Here is an 18,411-nt window from a genome sequence, read left to right on the forward strand (position 1 = left end):
TTCAAACTGCTGTATTTGAATCAAAACATAAACTTTGCCACCAAAATCAGTGGCGACCATTTTGAAAATGAACTGCATCTGGAATCATTCAAACCGCACACTTCGCTACTACGTTTTTCCCTGGAATTCAATGGTGTAGAAACACAATCTAGTAGAATTGACCTGGACACTGGGAATAGCCGAATCATCTCGCTACCGTTTTACAAACCATTGGATTTTACAAACTATGGTCTTGTCTTTTAAAAAACTATAGTGGGGCTCCTTAGACCCAAAATACTTCAAATTTGGTTAGAAGCATAAAACTTGGTATGGCAACTTGTATAAAAAATATATATATATAAAAAACAGGTAATGTCCGATTTGTAAACCGTACACCCTAGAAACATGTAAATAATTGCAAATGATGCAGAAGTACTACTTTCTATTCATGTTTAATAGAAATATATGCATTTAACTCAATGCTTTAAGAATTATTGAAAAATAATAGATCTGGACCTAGTGTACAGTATATGACATTTTACCGCGTTGACATTTAGTATTGTTGTTAATGTGTGAAAGAAGAGGGAAATCATTTTTTTATTCAACTGTATCTTAATTCAACATTATACTGGGAAAATGATAAACTAGATCAATCCAAATGGGTGTCGTGTTTCCGCTAAATATCAAATAACAACGAAAAATATACCCAAAATGTAAAAGTTTGTGTCTGAGCGCATCGAGTCTAATTTCAACTACTTTTTGTGTTGATTCCGTAAGCATTCACATCTTAATTCGATAACTTACTAATTCATTACAATTTTTAATCTGCCGACTGCTTGACAGACTTCAACATGTCCTTCTCATGCACGTTGTCACTTTCTGAGGTGCATCCTAGATTGATATTCACACAGCACAAAGTCCCATATCCAGTATTGCTTGGCATTTTGTAGCTCACAGATATTTCAAAGTAAAGTAATACTCTGTGTATAACAAAACCAATGGCTGTACATAGTTCCGAATTGTATTCTTGAATTTTTTTTTTATAATAATTTGTCATGGGCCGAGAAGAGTGCGCTTTTATATTACTTAATCATGCCATGCGAATTATTATACAGATAATGCAGACAAACCGTGCGGAGCAAGTAGGTAACAAATATCCCATACAAAAAAAAATTTGAAAAATATCAAAACCAGTGAAATAAAAATAAAATTAATAAACTTAAAGATGTATTGTCCCTTGAAACACAAAAAAATGAAGGTCAAAATATTCTAAATTTAAATTGGCCATATCAAAGTAATATTAAAGTTCACTTTAAGTCGAAAATTCGAGTCAAAAACAACAATTTTACGTAATTAAAAGCTAAATTAATAATGGCCTCAAACCTTAAAAGTTGCGAATTATTTATACGAGTTGCAATACCAAATGTCATACTGTTGACCAAATTTGAAGTATCGACCCTTTTTTTGGAGCTAAGGAACCCCACTACTATGTTTTGTCTTTTACAAACTATGGTTTTGTCTTTTACAAACTATGGTTTTGTCTTTTACAAACTATGGTTTGTCTTTTACAAACTATGGTTTTGTCTTTTACAAACTATGGTTTTGTCTTTTACAAACTATGGTTTGTCTTTTACAAACTATGGTTTTGTCTTTTACAAACTATGGTTTGTCTTTTACAAACTATGGTTTTGTCTTTTACAAACTATGGTTTGTCTTTTACAAACTATGGTTTGTCTTTTACAAACTATGGTTTTGTTTTTTACAAACTATGGTTTTGTCTTTAAAAATCTATGGTTTTGTTTTTTACAAACTATGGTTTGTCTTTTACAAACTATGGTTTTGTTTTTTACAAACTATGGTTTTGTCTTTAAAAATCTATGGTTTTGTTTTTTACAAACTATGGTTTTGTCTTTTACAAACTATGGTTTTGTTTTTTACAAACTATGGTTTTGTCTTTTACAAACCGTGGTTTGTCTTTTAATGATTTGTTTTTCCAAACCATAGTTCATGTGTCTTTCACCCAGGGAGGTGTGATTGTTAATTTTAATCTTCCCTGTATTTTTATTGTAACAAACTATTGTTGACCTGGACGCGATTTTCGTTCGTTGTGACTTTCCTGACGCAATATATTTTAAGACAAACCATGGTTTATTTTGTCAAACCATTTGTCTTTTAAATATAGACAAGCAATTGTTTTACAAACAATTTGACAAACCATTTGTATCTCTTTTTACCAATTACAACCACTATTGTCTTTTTACAAACCATGGTAGTTTGTCGGATGGCGCCTCGCATTACAAACATAGTATCATGAGATGTTTTGCAGTTATAAAGATTTATTTTTATATATTTTGAAACTTCAGAACCACCAAGCCTAAATCTGATTGAAACAAAAATGTATTATAAATTAACATTGAATTTTGTTTTTTATTTAAAAAAACCAAAACAATTGCTTTCAAACCAATGACTGTAGGCCTAACTGTTCCTTGCTAGGAAATGGATTAAAGCTTTTTCTGGCCAAAAAAAAAAGAGAAAGTGAGAAAATATTACATTGGTACATTTTTATATAATAAGGATTGAACGCATGACAACTGAAATGATTGCATACCTTCTCTAGATTCATTATAATGCAGAAATCGGCCTAGTTTGGATTAAAATAAACAATATTATACAATATAAGAACAAACAATAACAATAACTATTCAAAATAAATATGATGCAAAATTATTGGAAAGTCGATTTCTACATAATCACATTCGCTATATTAATATTACGGACAAGTCACTGACGATTAGTAGAAGGTTGATTAAATCTTTCGCGTCAAAATAAGTACATTTTATGAACAAATTCAGTGCTCTGCAACTACACGAGTAAAACGCATTGGCATCAAAAAGCAACAGAAACCCGATTTGGCTACTGGCAAGCTTTGGGGAAGAATATCATATAATAAAACAATACAAAAAAAAGCACTGATATCATATATTAGGCAGCTCATGTCTGCTTTACATTCTTTCCTCCAAATACTCCCCAAATGTACTGAAGAAGGATAATTATTATTATTATAAAAGCTCTGCAATTTCTTTATCGTTTTGATTTTACAATGTTTTGTTTACTTGATTTGTACCCACAAAGATCCAGCCACTGATACCCACAGCATGTTCCGTCATTTTTAAAGTTTATCCTTTGAATTGAAATAATAAAACTTATTCCTTGATTGAGTCGATGTCTGCATTTTGTACATATACTAGCAAGTGTCAAATGAGTTGTTTAGATGAGTTAACAAATAAATGCATATTTATGCATATAATAATGATTTTTAAATCCGCTGATAATGCTATAAGCAATAACAATTTTAAAAAAAGATGAAATAAATATGTCTAAAACTAAGAGCCGTTCGGACTTCATAATTTACACATGTAAACAAACCAGCTGTTTCAAAAACCCAACTCATGAGGTGGATTTTTCAATTTGCACCTTAAACCTGATTAACCATAAGGTAAGGAGAAATTTGACCTTATTGGTGTAAAAAATGCATAAAATATGACCTTTCTGGGTAATTTTTTTTACTTCACATGTGTACATTTTTTGTAGTCAGAACAGTTCATCTGGTTAGTCCCAAGAGTATATTAGGTTAAAGGTGTAATTGAGTTTAAAGTCTAAACACAGCCTAATATTTAACACAATGGTTCTGCTGTTCATAATCAAACTATTGAATTACAATACAGTAAATTTGAATGCAAGAATGTTCTGCAATACTGAAGCAATATTATTTTATTTTTCTTTCATAAGAACATTGTTTTTTGCCTACAATTATGTTTTGTACCTGTATTGTTATTATCTTTCAGTTTCTAAATTTTATAATCATTAGCTATCACAATTGTTTTAATTAAAATCACATTTAACATAACAAAAAAATCAGAATTAAAAAGAACATTACAATACTCCATCTTTTTAATTGTTAATATAGTAAACTACTGTGTGAGCTATACAGTTTTAATTAGCATAACTTAATTTATTACGTTTATTATGTCCATTGTATATTTATACTGCTGCATAAATTAATGAACAAAGTATAATTGACAAGTTCATGTTGATTAGAATCAGCACATGTTTTCAGTTGTAGAGATCATCAGCATCATCCTCAGCTTCTGGGAACGCATCTTGGTTATTTGAACCTGCTCCACCTCCTGCTCCCTGTGATGTGTTGCTTTGTTCTGGAAACCTAAATTCAACAAAAAAAATTGCATTAACTCAATCAATAAGATTTATAAAAATTGCAAACATAGGCTTTACCATTTATTAAACTTTGCGTGAATTTTTCAGGGGGAGTCGACTGTGGTTCTGAGTAAAAGTACAATAATCATCTTTGTTGAATTTTTATCAAATTACTTTTCAACCAAACAAAAAACAAGTCACAAACCTGAAACTGCTACCAAATCCTCTGCTCTGTTGCAGGGTTTGTGCAAACATTTCATATTTTCTGATATCATTATCTGTCACAGATCGCCTTGCAAACTTCATTGCTTCTTCAAAATGTGCTCTGTTAATCTCTGGTACTGGATCATCCTCATCTTCTTCCATCTCCTGTCACATTTCAAGAAAATTAATTTTATTATCATGTTATTAATTCTGCAAACTTTTTCAATTTTTCAGTTTAATTGTCACACAATATCAGAACAACATGATTGGCCATGTTTTTCAGGGGCAGATCCATCGAAGAGAGATCATGTGACTTCACTGGGTATATACACCACGAAAAACACCCAAAATAATATAGTTTGACATTTTATACTTTTGTATGTATGTTTGCGCACACTTCATACAGCACAATTTTTCTTTAGTGTCTTTTATTTTCGTAAAGTCTGAACAGTTCAAAGTAAAGTCTAAAGTTCCATATCCACTATTGCTTTAATTGTTTAGCCTACATATATTTTAAAGTGAAGGGATAGTGTATAAGAAATCAATGGCCGTAAATACAGTAGTAATTCAACCAGTGAGATAATTCAAATTACCTATTAACTATTCTTTCATGTACAAAATTTACACCATTTGCACTCATAAACGTTCTTTTTTTGTATACTATACTACCTACCATATCAAGATCAGGATTCTGCATTCTTTCCCTCTGACGTCTAATTTCAGCATCAATACTCTGGCGAATTGCCAACTTGCACGCACGTTGACAGATTTCAGTCAAATCAGCTCCACTGAACCCATGGGTCATTTTAGCAACATAATCAAGATCAACATCCTATAAGAAATATTCTTTGTTTCTATAGTGTATCATTTTGAATCGGTTTTCTGGCATGCCACAGGATATAGTTAAAACAGCCCATATACTTTCAGGTGTGTCTATTCAAATAGTTTGAACACTATAAGGTATGACTAAGAGGTAAGTTCATTCTTAAGTTCAAATGAAGATTCAAGCAATACAACAAGATAATATTAACCCAAATCAAAGGATAAACTTTGAATTGACAATAGGCCAATTTTAAGATTAGTTTTCAGGAAAAACTAAATTTGTGCTAAAAAATTCAATCAATTAAATTACACCAAAAAAATTAAGAGAGAGACAGAGATTTTAGCATTTACCTTTGACACTGGGGATTTACGTAGGTTAGCCTTCAAGATAGACAGACGGGATTGCTCATCAGGCAGAGGAATATAGATAAGTTGATCTAGACGACCAGGCCTAAGAATAGCTGAATCAATGATGTCCGGTCTGTTGGTAGCACCAATAATGAACACATTCTTTTTGCTTCCCATTCCATCCATTTCAGTGAGCACTTGATTGATGACTCGATCAGCTGCACCACCAGCATCACCAACACTGCCACCACGAGATTTAGCAATCGAGTCCAACTCATCAAAGAACAGGACACATGGAGCTGCTTGCCTTGCCTACATAACATCAAATTTAAATATAAATAAAATAACTTTACCATTATTTAAATATAAGATGATAATTATATTTAGCCACTGTGGAGTAACTACTAACTTTGTGTCTATAGTTGCTGAGACATATACTACTTTAAACTCTATAGTAAGTCATTTTATTATAGGCCCATTTATTATATCAAAATAAAAAATCGATCCAAAGTTTTTTTAAATGAAATGTAACAAAAAATGCTTCAAAGTTTTACGATTTGAATATTTTTATGTGTTGCGCACCAATTCCTGAAAATCAGCGCTATAACAAAGAGGTGTTAGAAATGTTTTCAAAATGTATTACCTAGGCCTATCATTCGACCTGTCAAAAAATGTTATGGCAAAATATATCTCATCAACTTTACCAGAGCAATAGAGGTATTGCAATGGTTGGTAAGACAGAGAAGTTAGAGGCAACAGATTATTAAAAAGATCATTAGATCATACAGATCTATATACATACATAAATTATGAACACACAACTAGTACAAGTATAAGTAAAGATATATAGTTAAAAAACAATTATCTGGAAAGCTACTTTATAGTTAAATTTGAATCAAGATGATTGTTGTTAACTATTGTTAATCAGTTATCAGATAGATTTCAGAGCTGCCTGATTCACACATTTCATAGTGTTATGATAGTGCAATGTTGTTAAACCTCTCTTAGACAAGGCTAAAGTAACTGAAATATTGATGCTTTTGATGATTAAGTTTCATTTATGCAGATATAAAGAAAACTTTACCTTGTCAAAGACATCTCTAACATTAGCCTCCGATTCTCCAAACCACATGGTTAAAAGCTCAGGTCCCTTAATAGAAATAAAATTAGCCTGACACTCGTTAGCAATGGCCTTTGCCAGCAGAGTTTTACCACAACCTGGAGGACCATAGAAAAGAACGCCTTTGCTTGGTGTCATTCCAAATTTAAGGAACTTGTCTGGATGTTCAACAGGATATTGCACCAATTCTTGCAGTTCTTGCTTCACACCCTCTAGGCCACCAATGTCTTGCCAAGTAACAGTTGGTACTTCTACAACAGTTTCACGTAGTGCACTCGGGCTACTCTTGCTTAGAGCAAACTAAAAATCAAGAGCAAATTTAAAATGTTAAAAAAATATATTTTACTACTGGACATTTTACTGATACACATAAAAACACATGTTAACTGTGTAGTGTATTTCTGAAATGGGTATAAAATAAATTTTTTACCCTAAAATCATCCATAGTTACAGCTAGTGAGTCCATAACTTCAGCATCGATTTGTTCATCTTCAAGATCAATCAGATCCATCTTGTTACGTATCTGCTGTAATGCTGCCTCTGAACACAATGCAGCCAGATCAGCCCCAACATGTCCATGAGTTTCATTTGACACCTTCAATAAAAACATCACAATATTTAAATTATAAACATACGTATTTAAGGGTATATTCAGACCCACGGTTTTGTATCGCAGGCAAGGTCATCTTATAATTAGCGTCGTAACAGTAAAGTATGACTAAATTTTTCCTTTACATTTATTTAAGGCAAGCCAAGATATGAGCACTGTAATTTCCATTATATTGGACACATGGACAATGCAAACAATGTACTGTTCATTAATTAAAATTGGCGCCGCCTAAAAATCCTACCTAGGCTAGTAGAAGACGACACATTTTGGTGGTTAGCCTACTTTAGCCGGACGAGACGACATCGTTTGTCGGATCGACATCGGAGTGGAGTTTCGGCGGCCTAAGCTTATGCTAAATTATTTAATCCTACCTTGGCTTAACGAATTATAAATACGCCGACATAAACATAAAAAAATATATGCAAAATCCATGTTAAGATTTAACATAGGCCTATTCAATTATTACAACATGTCACTGTGTAAAGAAAATGGCCCTAGTATTCTGTAGCTAACCCCGACCAGAATTAATTTTGAGTGAAAAAAAACGTGTGGGTGGTGGGAACAGTTAATTTAAGAGAGAGAGCATCGTGTTTCATGCCATGTGACACAAAATCTAGGTAAACGATCTTCGCCGCATTTCCAGGCCTGCCATAATATGACCCAAAAAAATCTAGGTCTGTGCACAATTGACATTCAGATACTATATTTAGAAATGTTAACGATCTTTTGATGTCGGTATCGTTTCTGGATCGATTGGACGTTTTATCTTTAGAATAGAAGTTGGCCTAAGCCTATACTGCTACTACTAGTTCATTGAGGTTCACCGTGTGGTGCCATCATGCCTCTACCGTGGGAAATTTCTATTTATTTATATATTTGCCGTCAAGGCGAGTAGATAAAAGACACCATGAAGAAAACGATTACGATTAATATTATAATATTTATTAATAAATGCTTCCGATTAATTACAACTTGGTTCTCCGTCAGTCACCTTGTTACCTCACAAAAAACATCGTAGGGTTGTCTACGAAATACATTTTTCCGACCTTATTATGAAATGCGTGGGTTTGGCGTAGTAGCCGGACCAACCTGTTTTCTCCCAAATTTCACATAAATCACATTTTGATGAAGGAAACATGTTCAGATGATTGAATAAATGAGAGTTGCGTAAATGGAAATTAACCGTAATGTTAAGTAACTAAGCATCCAGTTTTTAATTTCTCTATGTACATTTATTGTGCATCAAATGTCCAATAATTTTGAAAGTATGAAATTTAGATTTCATGTTATTCTGGATATTCTTTACATTATTTTTAAGTGTTACCTGTTCCAAATCAACATCTTCATTCAGTTTCATATTCTTTGTATGAATACGAAGAATCTCAAGACGACCAGTAGCGTCCGGTATTCCAATATCAACCTCACGATCAAAACGACCTGTCAAATATGCATTTATTGGTTATTAACAACATATATTTGGCAATATATCCTATGGTTTAAGAGGCTACTATCCCCTAATACCACCCTTTCCCCTATCCTTCCAATAAGACTATTTTATTATAACTACATTTATTAACTATCACACGAGACAATGTGATCTATTATCTGACATTATATCCTATAACCATGGTTATTTTTTTGATTGATTTTTTTTTAAATGAAGAAAAAATGAAATATTTTGGAATTACTTTGTAAATACGATTGAAAAAAAACCCTCATAACCAAACACCTTACCAAAACGACGAAGAGCAGGGTCAATACTATTTGGTCTGTTTGTCGCTGCCATGACGATCACATGAGCCCTTTGCTTCAATCCATCCATCAATGTCAACAACTGTGAAACAATTCTTCTCTCAACCTCACCATGTGTCTATCACAAATTAATCAATCAATATTTTGGTTAAAGTATTTCTTTCAAATTTCACATTGCTAGATAATTCCTCAATAGATTGTTTGTACATGATGCCAGATATCACAGTGGTTTTTTCGTTCGCCATTTTGGTGGGCAGGAAAACCAGAACGAAACATAAAAGCATTGTGATGTGTATAGGACTTGCCAGAAAAGAGTTAAAGTTCTGTATTAGCAAGAAATGAAACGCAAGATGGTATGCATTGACATTATCTATACAGAATTTCTATGTTTTTTCTTTAAAAAAATGACAACAAATGATACTTGACTTGACTACTTGATCTTTAAAAGAAATTAACTAACTGTAGAGTAGACAAGTTATATTATATACAATTATTAATTGTTAACACAATGTGAACAGCTATAATAATATTAATAATAATAGAAAAGTTTTTATTTTGACGACAGTCTCTATATTACACAACAGAAAGGGCTGTAGTGAAGACAATGCTTGCCCATCAAGATGTCAGCTTGCTAAGTACTATGGCAAAACATGTGACATCAGTGCACACAATCCATACTAGTTTAATTTTTCTATACTATATAGTAGTTGGTGGATAATTATTTATTTCAATAGAATATAAAAGCCAGCATCTTAAATATAAAAACCAGCTGATTTACATAAGATGTAAAGTTCTAGCTTTCATATAAATGTTGTACTTCTGACAAGTTTACCTTTTCTCTCTTTGGAGCAATCGAGTCCAATTCATCTATGAAGATAATAGCTGGAGCATTCTTTTCCGCCTCTTCAAAAGCTTTTCTAAGATTCGACTCAGAATCTCCTGCAAGTTTACTCATAATTTCGGGGCCTAAAAAAGTGAATTAATTCTAGATGGTTAACACTTTTAGGTTAGCAGATTTGCTTTGAAATAATCTCAAATGTATAATCAAAAAATTAAATGTATTGTGAATAATTAGGCTTACCATTAATCAAGAAAAAGAAGGCTCCTGTTTCATTTGCCACAGCTCTGGCAATCAAGGTCTTACCGACACCTGGTGGTCCATACAACAAGATTCCTCTTGGGGGCTAACAAAAAAAATAAATACACAAATAATAAAACAATACACAATAATTGCCTCTCGCTGTTGTGATATGATGTGCATAATACTTCTTTGCAGTGTTCACTCATTTTATAGTTCGCATACCTTTACTCCAATAGCTTTGAAAAGTTGTGGATGACGCAATGGAAGTTCTACCATTTCTTTGATTTGTGCAAGCTGTTTACGGACTCCTCCAATATCATCATATCCAATCATATTTAAAGCCTCTTCTTCTTCCTGTCAAATGAAATAATGTAACAAGGTTACTTGGTGAAAACTAATTGTAGTTGTTTAAACTCAAGATAAAGCAATGGCAATGTTTTGGCAATCAATGAATTGAGGACCATATTATTGATAAAACTAAAGACAGGTTTATACATTGGTAAAAAAGTTTATACAATAGACAAATGTTAATAAATAGCTTACAGCGCTTTTATCAAAAAGCTTCACAATAGGTTCATATTAATAATGTGCTTTTTTAGTAGACTAGAAATAGTGATAGAGAGCTTTCGCTATCTCCATCGAAAAACGGTACGCCGAGCTCGATCGGGAAAAGGTATGCCTTCTCTGTGTACAGTTTTCCAATTAAGATAGCAAAAGATCTCTGCTATTTGTAAAAAACATTTATATTCACCTCTCTCTTAATAAATTCACCATCTGAATGAATGACAGTATCTGGGGCTACAATACAGTATGGACTTGGGTCTGTTTCAACTACTTTGAACTCAACAGCTCTCATACCGCCACGTATCAGGAAGATGTCTCCTTTACGTACAGGTCTGTATGCTTCCAGAAAGTATGGTTTTAAGTACACTTCAAACAGGTTCCTAAAATAAACACATCAATTTATAAATCGTGAATGATCAGTAATTAATAATATTGTTCTTTTCAATATACTAAAGTTTCAGAACAATCCCATCATAAACGAAGGCCCTGATAGAATGTTAGATTTTATTTCATACACCGAGTAAGATGGCATAATTACGAGTACGAGAGAATAATAAATGTTCAATGGATCAAATTATTTTTATTCAGTGAAAATGTGTCTTCTATATTCGCCTCATAAAATTATTTGTACCATTGCATAAACATTCATTATTTTGTATACTGTGCACAATGATTATGTGTTTTTTACCCTGTGATGCCTTCAACTGTATCATCAATGGGAAGGACATGTATTCTTTTACCATATTTGACATCTGGACAACCTTGTACACTGCAAAACAATATATCATTATTAATTTATATATTATTATATTTACATTTGAAAGCCTGGTTTAGTTTTATTGTAACAATTAAAGCAGTTTATCACTAGTCCACAACTAGTATGGGAGTGTAACATTAAACAATGACAATGATGACAATAATAAATGAAAACTTCTATAGTGCCGGTATCCTCCATCCAAGTGGCACTCATTGCGCTATGTAAAACAACTCATAAAAACATCAGTATATAGTAATATTTTCAGATTGACTTGTTCAGATTTGTAAAGCGTGATTACGTAAGAAAATTCCCTCCCAATAATTGTGTTTGTCGAAATCGAACCTGCTTTTTGCACGTCAACGCTGGTTGCCATAGACTTTGACATGGTTCACCACACATACTTAACTACGCGCTGTACTATGTTTTCCAGTGCTTTTGTGATTACACATTACAGCACTTAGTGTCGATATGTTTGAAAATTGTGCTTATTATTTAAATCCATGCCTACTGAATTTGAGTGATCACAGTCAGGATCTTAACAAATATGTGGCAAAAACATGATGGTAAGCAAATGTTTAAATATAGTAGGTATATCAATATCATGGATAATACCTGACAATGTCACCAAGACGAACTCTGAGATTATTTCTGATGACACGATTGATTCTGATCTTCTCATCAGTGACTGTATCATCTGAGAGGACAATACAGACAGTATCTCTCCTCTTCTTCCCCTTCAGTAGAACTGTATCACCTCGAAACAATTGTAGTTCATCCATTTTAGCCTAGAAACCAAATACAATGTCAAAATAGATGCAATGAAATCATACCTTTTAAGTTATTGGAAACTGTACAATGGATTGAAACAAAATTCCCAAAAAACAAACATACTGGTTGGGTACTACAGAGGAAAGCTACAACCGACAAATATGTAAAACACCAGCATACAGTACCAACCATAAATACACCACAATTTTGGATGCTTTTGATTCGACACATTCATGCCTGTCATTATTGTTAAATAATCGATCGTGTTGAAATAACAACCTCTATTCATTGTCTCAAGTACAATAAAGACGTCATGAAAGTCCATTGTATTGGATGAAAACTTTACTTATTTTGGAATACAGCCTATCTTCCCAACACCCAATCACATGAAATCTACAAATATTACAATTCCGATGGCCAACTAATAACAACATAATCGGCATAATTGGGCCTAGTAGCCCTACAGTACAGGCTAGGCCTAAAAAATAGTTTCTCTGTGTGGTGTGTATACTCTCTGACCACCGTCATGAGGTAAATATACATGTCATGGATTACAGATTTGCTCTAGTCTCTGGTAAAAAATCAATCACAATGTGAACTTCGAACTATGGTTGTCTATCCCCATAGAGTTCTGCGGTGTGATGTCACGATAGATGGCGCTGCATGGTTGCTAGCCAACCAAAAAATGCGTTCAATGCTACTATGTTATTTTACACGGAGAATTGTGATTTTTCAGTCTTTCCTAGTCATTTTTAAAAACATTGACATCATTTCAAATTAAAATGACGTCATACGAACACCTTGATTTATACCATTTGCGCGCGATTTAGTAGGAAAAGTTACAAAATATTGTCAAAACTATGCCTACTGTATTTTGGTTATCCACTAAGTGCGATCCACCAAGTGCGGATAACTAATTATTTCATGTCAAACATTATGATCTATAATTCAAAATTAATTTTGTTATCTACTACTTGGGAAGGCTAAATAGATGGGTAGTGAACCATACTTCTACTGCCATTGTTACCTGTGATAAACAGACGACAGAGTTATCATCATTGGCGGCTTCTTCTACAATCAATCTGTTTGGCCGAGACTTTGTCTTCAAAATAGCTGTTGAAACATCTTGCCTGAAAAAACAACAACTTGTCTGAGTAATGTCTTATTACTACTTAGCTAACTGGACGCTTTGAACAGCTGTTTCTTCCTCTTTCAGAACACCACATAAATGGTAGAAGTCATAAATCAAAATTGAACAATTTTGAAACACTTAAAATGTCCTGAACCATGCTCAAATCCGATTAGATATTGATTTTAATCGTTTTAATAACATTGTTGTGATTATACAGCACAGCTGTTTCATAGCGACATAAAGTAGTGAGCCCTCTGTAGGTGAAACTGAAATATTTTCTAAATTGAGGGCGCTATACAAATGTGGAAACGAGTTTTTTTTATTAGGCGAAAATAATTACAATGAATCAGAAGCCATGGTTGCTGCAATCAGCGAGCTTTCATTTTAAATATTCATAGTAATAGGGCTAGTGCACTTTTTTCAAAATGTTTTATATCATTTTAATTATAAGTTCTATTGGCAAGACCATGAAAAACGAAACATTTTGGTGGCTGGGCTCGCACTGGCCGATCGCCAAGTCGCCATGGGTGAAAACGTTTCCAGATTGGTGAAAAATAAAACGGCTGCTTTAGCCATTTTGGCGATGACATATGATAAAATAGATAATCAAATAATCATTTTGGCGAAAGCATAAAATCCGGCCCACTAAAAGGTTTATTTGTCGATCTCCAAGCATTTATTTTTGTTTCTCGTCCCCGCCTGCCTCCTTTTTTTTTTGTTATTTGTTATTTTTAAAATTTCCATAGAAAATCCCAGTCAATACTCGTATTTCAAAATCCAGCCATGCGGAAATACTAAGAGCACAGTAAACCATGTGCCAGCCAGTCATCCATGCATTGTTAACATTGGAAGCTTCTTCACAGCACACATTAAACCCAGTGTATATTAAACCTGATTAGTCAAATGGTCAGTCACATGATTTCAGATTATGCGATTGCCTGTTTAGGGAGGTAGCAAATGATACTTTGTTGTCATTTTAATTTTTTTTGTATAATGTACACACTTGTTGATGTTTGCTGATTTTGGTCGAAATAAATGATTTGATTGAATTGAAAAAAAAAAAAAATCAAATACATTTTTTTGAACAACACAGTAGTGCAATAATTGATTAAAAGAAAGACACCCCCGTTATTAATGAACTATACCAGATGTGTTGATCTCTTGGTGCCAGAATCTCTCATGGAACCATTAAATGGAGAACACATGAGGTGATAGGTAGCATTTTAGGTACATGGATTAGGTGATATGAACGGAAAATAATGACTTTCTAAGGATTTATCAAGGAATTATATAATATGAATATGTGTATAAATTCACATATGAAAGTAGGCCTATTAGTAAACATATAAATAGGATGATGTGTCCACCTCTCGCCAGTAATGCCGGCCTCATATAAGAGAAAATGGTACAGTAGGTCACGTCACTGTCGTTTGAGGGTTTCGCAGTAAACAAAAAGCTAAACTCGCTAGACGACAACGATCTTTTAAATCCACATTATTCACATGTTGGTTGGATGAAATTGAAATAAAAAATAGTTGATCTCAAATAAATATTTACATAAATTTAAATAAAGTGTTTACCAATGTAGAAAAACATCAAAACAAACGCATTTAATTTATATTATAATTTATATTGTCATTAAAAAAACATTTTCTATTTGTTTTTTAATCAGTGATGTAGCCTTGTAGATGTAGGCCAATCTATTAAAAACATTTTACAATACTGTAATTTTTTTACAGGAGTTAAGATTTAAAAATTAACATCGTGTCCGGAAATTCCCTCGGTTGGTCATGACTTTTTGTTTGTCATCTTCTGCAAGATGGCTTCCGTAGGACGAAAATCGTAGTAGTAGGCCTAGCCTAGTATAACTATTTAAGTACAAAGTAGGATACCCCACTGGCCTAACCTACTAGGGTAGGCCTAGTAGTAGTAAGCCTACTAAGGGCCTATGCCTAGCCTAGGCCTAGTTAGTAGTAGAATGTAGGCTAGAGATTATGATAGGGAGGCTAGAAGAAGGCTAGGCCTGCTGTAAATTCAAAAAAAGAAACTAATATTTATTAAACAACGTTGAAATAAAATCAAAATAACATTCACATTGTTGTTGAAATACACTTTAACTTACTCTTTATTTGATGCCATGTTTTAAATACGTATTTTTCGCTTTTTGATCTATATAAATTGTTTCTTTGTTACAGACGTCCTTTTTTAGTCCACGATCGCTAATCACACGTCGTACGTACACACACACACACTCTCTAGTGGAGTAGGCCTAGCTGCTAAGCTGCTGTGTCACGGTGTGTAGTTGGTTTTTTGGTGGTGGTGTGTTGATTGTGTGTGTTTCCTTACTCCAGGTACATGACGCCGTTGTCGTTGATGATGTCGAGCCAACCAATCGACAGTGTTTACGTGTTATTTAGGGACTTACGGGTCATCATTTTTTTTTCAGTGACACCTGTATTGTCGTTGTTTATGTGTGAAACCAAAAAAAAAAAATATTTCTTACAAAAACGCCGCTCGACTTTTGACGAAACAGTTTTGATTATTGTTCTTTCTTCATTAAATGATGTATTTTTTTTATTGATATTCTATTTAATAATTTAAGAAATAATGATTTATTCAATTATTCGTGTTGAGAATAATCAGTAGCCTAAACATTTTGTGTAGCGTAAAATATAGTTTGACTTTGAAATCATGCTCTGTTTAATTATAAAGTATTCTGTTTTGTGAGGATGTATATTATGATTGGATTCAGTTTTCCTTCTGTAGTTGATTCTGAGCTTATCAATCAATTAATTAAATCCGCAATCAAACAACATTCAACTATTATTTAAGAACATTAAGTGGCCATATTCCATGGCCTACTGACGTACAGAAAAAAATATAATCCTAAACTATAGTTGTGCATATTCCGGGGGTAGGGCGTTACTCCCAAAGTCGTAGTAACCCAAAAACCAAAATTCCAGTACTAAGGCGTGGGAACAAATCCTTAAACATTCTGAAACTTGGCACACACAAGTCACAAATCAGTTTATTTGATCCATAGAGAATAACAAAATACAGTTGTTCATTAAAGGGTATCAAAAACATAGAATGTAATTTTGTAAATTTGGCCAGGGGAAAGCGGCCATTTTGGATTCCGAAACATTGCACACTGAAACAGTAGACATCCATGGTCTCATTGGAAAGACTTTTGATACTGATCATTATTCCATTACACCCATATAAAAAGCCATAGTTATACAGTTATTATTATTACAGACGAAAAACTGATCTATGGCAATATGATTTTGCACAAAATTGATTTTGGTGGGAACCCTTTAAAACTTGTTCTAAGTTCACTGTAATGAAGTGCAAACATTCGATTTCCCGTGCTTCGTAAATATGACATCCTGAGCTAAAGCCAAAATTTCTTATGAGCTTTGGAAGGATTAATTGGGTCGTCCTGAATCTATTGTTAATTTTGCATAGTATTTTCATAGGTTCCGAAATAAAAAAAGGCGTGTCAGTTCGTAATTAGACCAAAATTCACATTCAGATTATTGATAGACATATCCCAGCAAACAATTTTACGTTTTGGTAACGTTATAATTACGTTATTTTTTGGTTATATAAAAATGTCGACCTTTTTATACGACTTTATAACGTCCAAAATAACGTTCAAAATAACGTGTTTATAACGTTTTTTGAACGTCCTCAATAATGTTCAGAAATAACGTGTTAAATACGTATTTTTAACTTCTACAATAACGTTGCACGAACGAAAAAATGTCGACCTTTTTATACGACTTTATAACGTTCAAAATAACATTCAAAATAACGTGTTTATAACGTATTTTGAATGTCCTCAATAATGTTCATAAATAACGTATTCAAAACGTATTTACAACTTCTGCAATAACGTTGATAAAAACGTGTCCGAGACGTTTTTTTAACGTTTTATGTAATGTTTGTAAATGACGTATTCGCAACATGTTTTTAACGTCCAAAATAACATTCATACATAACGTATGCAACGCGTTTTTATAACGGTTTAAAAATATTCACAAATAACGTGTTAGGAACGTGCCTTCTACGTTAACAGCAACGTTTGTAAATGACGTATTTGCTACGTGTTTTTAACGTTCTCAATGATGTTAATGATGAACGTATGTAAGGCGTAATTATGACTTTCGCACATACGAATTAGTAACGTTCATTATAACGTACCAGATACATTTTCAAATCGTAGTTTGATAATGTTACATCACAAACTTTTTACCACTGACGACGTATTTATAACGTCTATATTTGACGTCTTGAAAATTTTATATTATTATTATTTTATATACAACGATTGGGCTAACGTTACCACATATTATATATAGTGTTCTGCAGATATACGTGTTACATAGCTCATTATTCGTTAAAACATGTTAGTATAAGACATATAAAAACAAGCAATATAAAATGAAATATTGTTTTTGATTTATTCTATTATCTGATCTATCTAAGAGGTAGGAACTTGATTATTATTATTAGAGAGCTTTCGCCATTTTGATCAGGAACGAGAACCAGCAGTAATTACCCGTACTCCGGAGATCGATAATGAGAAACATTGTTCTTTTAAACGAGAATGAGCAAATTTGCTGTCTGGCACGTCCCGTTCCTGAAAAGAGAGAAAATGTAAAACTAGGTATAAATAAAATGATCTCTTAGCAGAAATCTTAAATAAATTTGTGTTATTAGTTTACAAAATTAAATTATTGTCATTCTAATCGGATTTTCCCCACGTTTAAATTATAAATGATTTTGGCTATTGACTATTTGGTGTTTTTTATGTGGTTGCCCATTCCCTATTAAATTTACATTACAGTATGTAGTTTTGTTATGTTTTTTCGTATTGGATAGTGTTGTTGGGTCTAAATACCAAGCCCTATCAGTACCAGACCTTAGTTGTAATTTACTTTATTCCAACATTTGTATCCCGTAACTTTACATTAATTATTCGTTTGAGTGCGATTGTACGAATGTGTTTTATTGCTTTATATACCACTTGGTGAAACTGTACAACAATGACTAG

At 32.9% G+C, this 18,411-nt stretch overlaps 1 protein-coding gene across 1 annotated transcript; it reads right to left on the reverse strand.

The window, feature by feature from the left end:
* Nucleotides 1-3,724: 3,724 nt before the first annotated feature.
* On the reverse strand, nucleotides 3,725-15,673 carry LOC144845564 (transitional endoplasmic reticulum ATPase). The gene is made up of 16 exons (XM_078702978.1): nucleotides 15,475-15,673; nucleotides 13,248-13,350; nucleotides 12,065-12,237; nucleotides 11,384-11,464; nucleotides 10,883-11,075; nucleotides 10,354-10,485; nucleotides 10,132-10,234; nucleotides 9,883-10,016; nucleotides 9,033-9,168; nucleotides 8,623-8,735; nucleotides 7,119-7,283; nucleotides 6,653-6,988; nucleotides 5,572-5,880; nucleotides 5,072-5,230; nucleotides 4,400-4,563; nucleotides 3,725-4,201 (listed from the first exon to the last, which is right to left on the reverse strand). The coding sequence occupies exons 1-16, from the start codon at nucleotides 15,489-15,491 to the stop codon at nucleotides 4,093-4,095; spliced, it is 2,427 nt and encodes an 808-aa protein (XP_078559104.1). The 5' UTR covers nucleotides 15,492-15,673; the 3' UTR covers nucleotides 3,725-4,092.
* Nucleotides 15,674-18,411: the final 2,738 nt, after the last annotated feature.

Source organism: Antedon bifida, chromosome 6 (genome assembly GCF_963402885.1).
Source record: "Antedon bifida chromosome 6, ecAntBifi1.1, whole genome shotgun sequence".
NCBI classification, from domain to species: Eukaryota; Metazoa; Echinodermata; class Crinoidea; order Comatulida; family Antedonidae; genus Antedon; species Antedon bifida.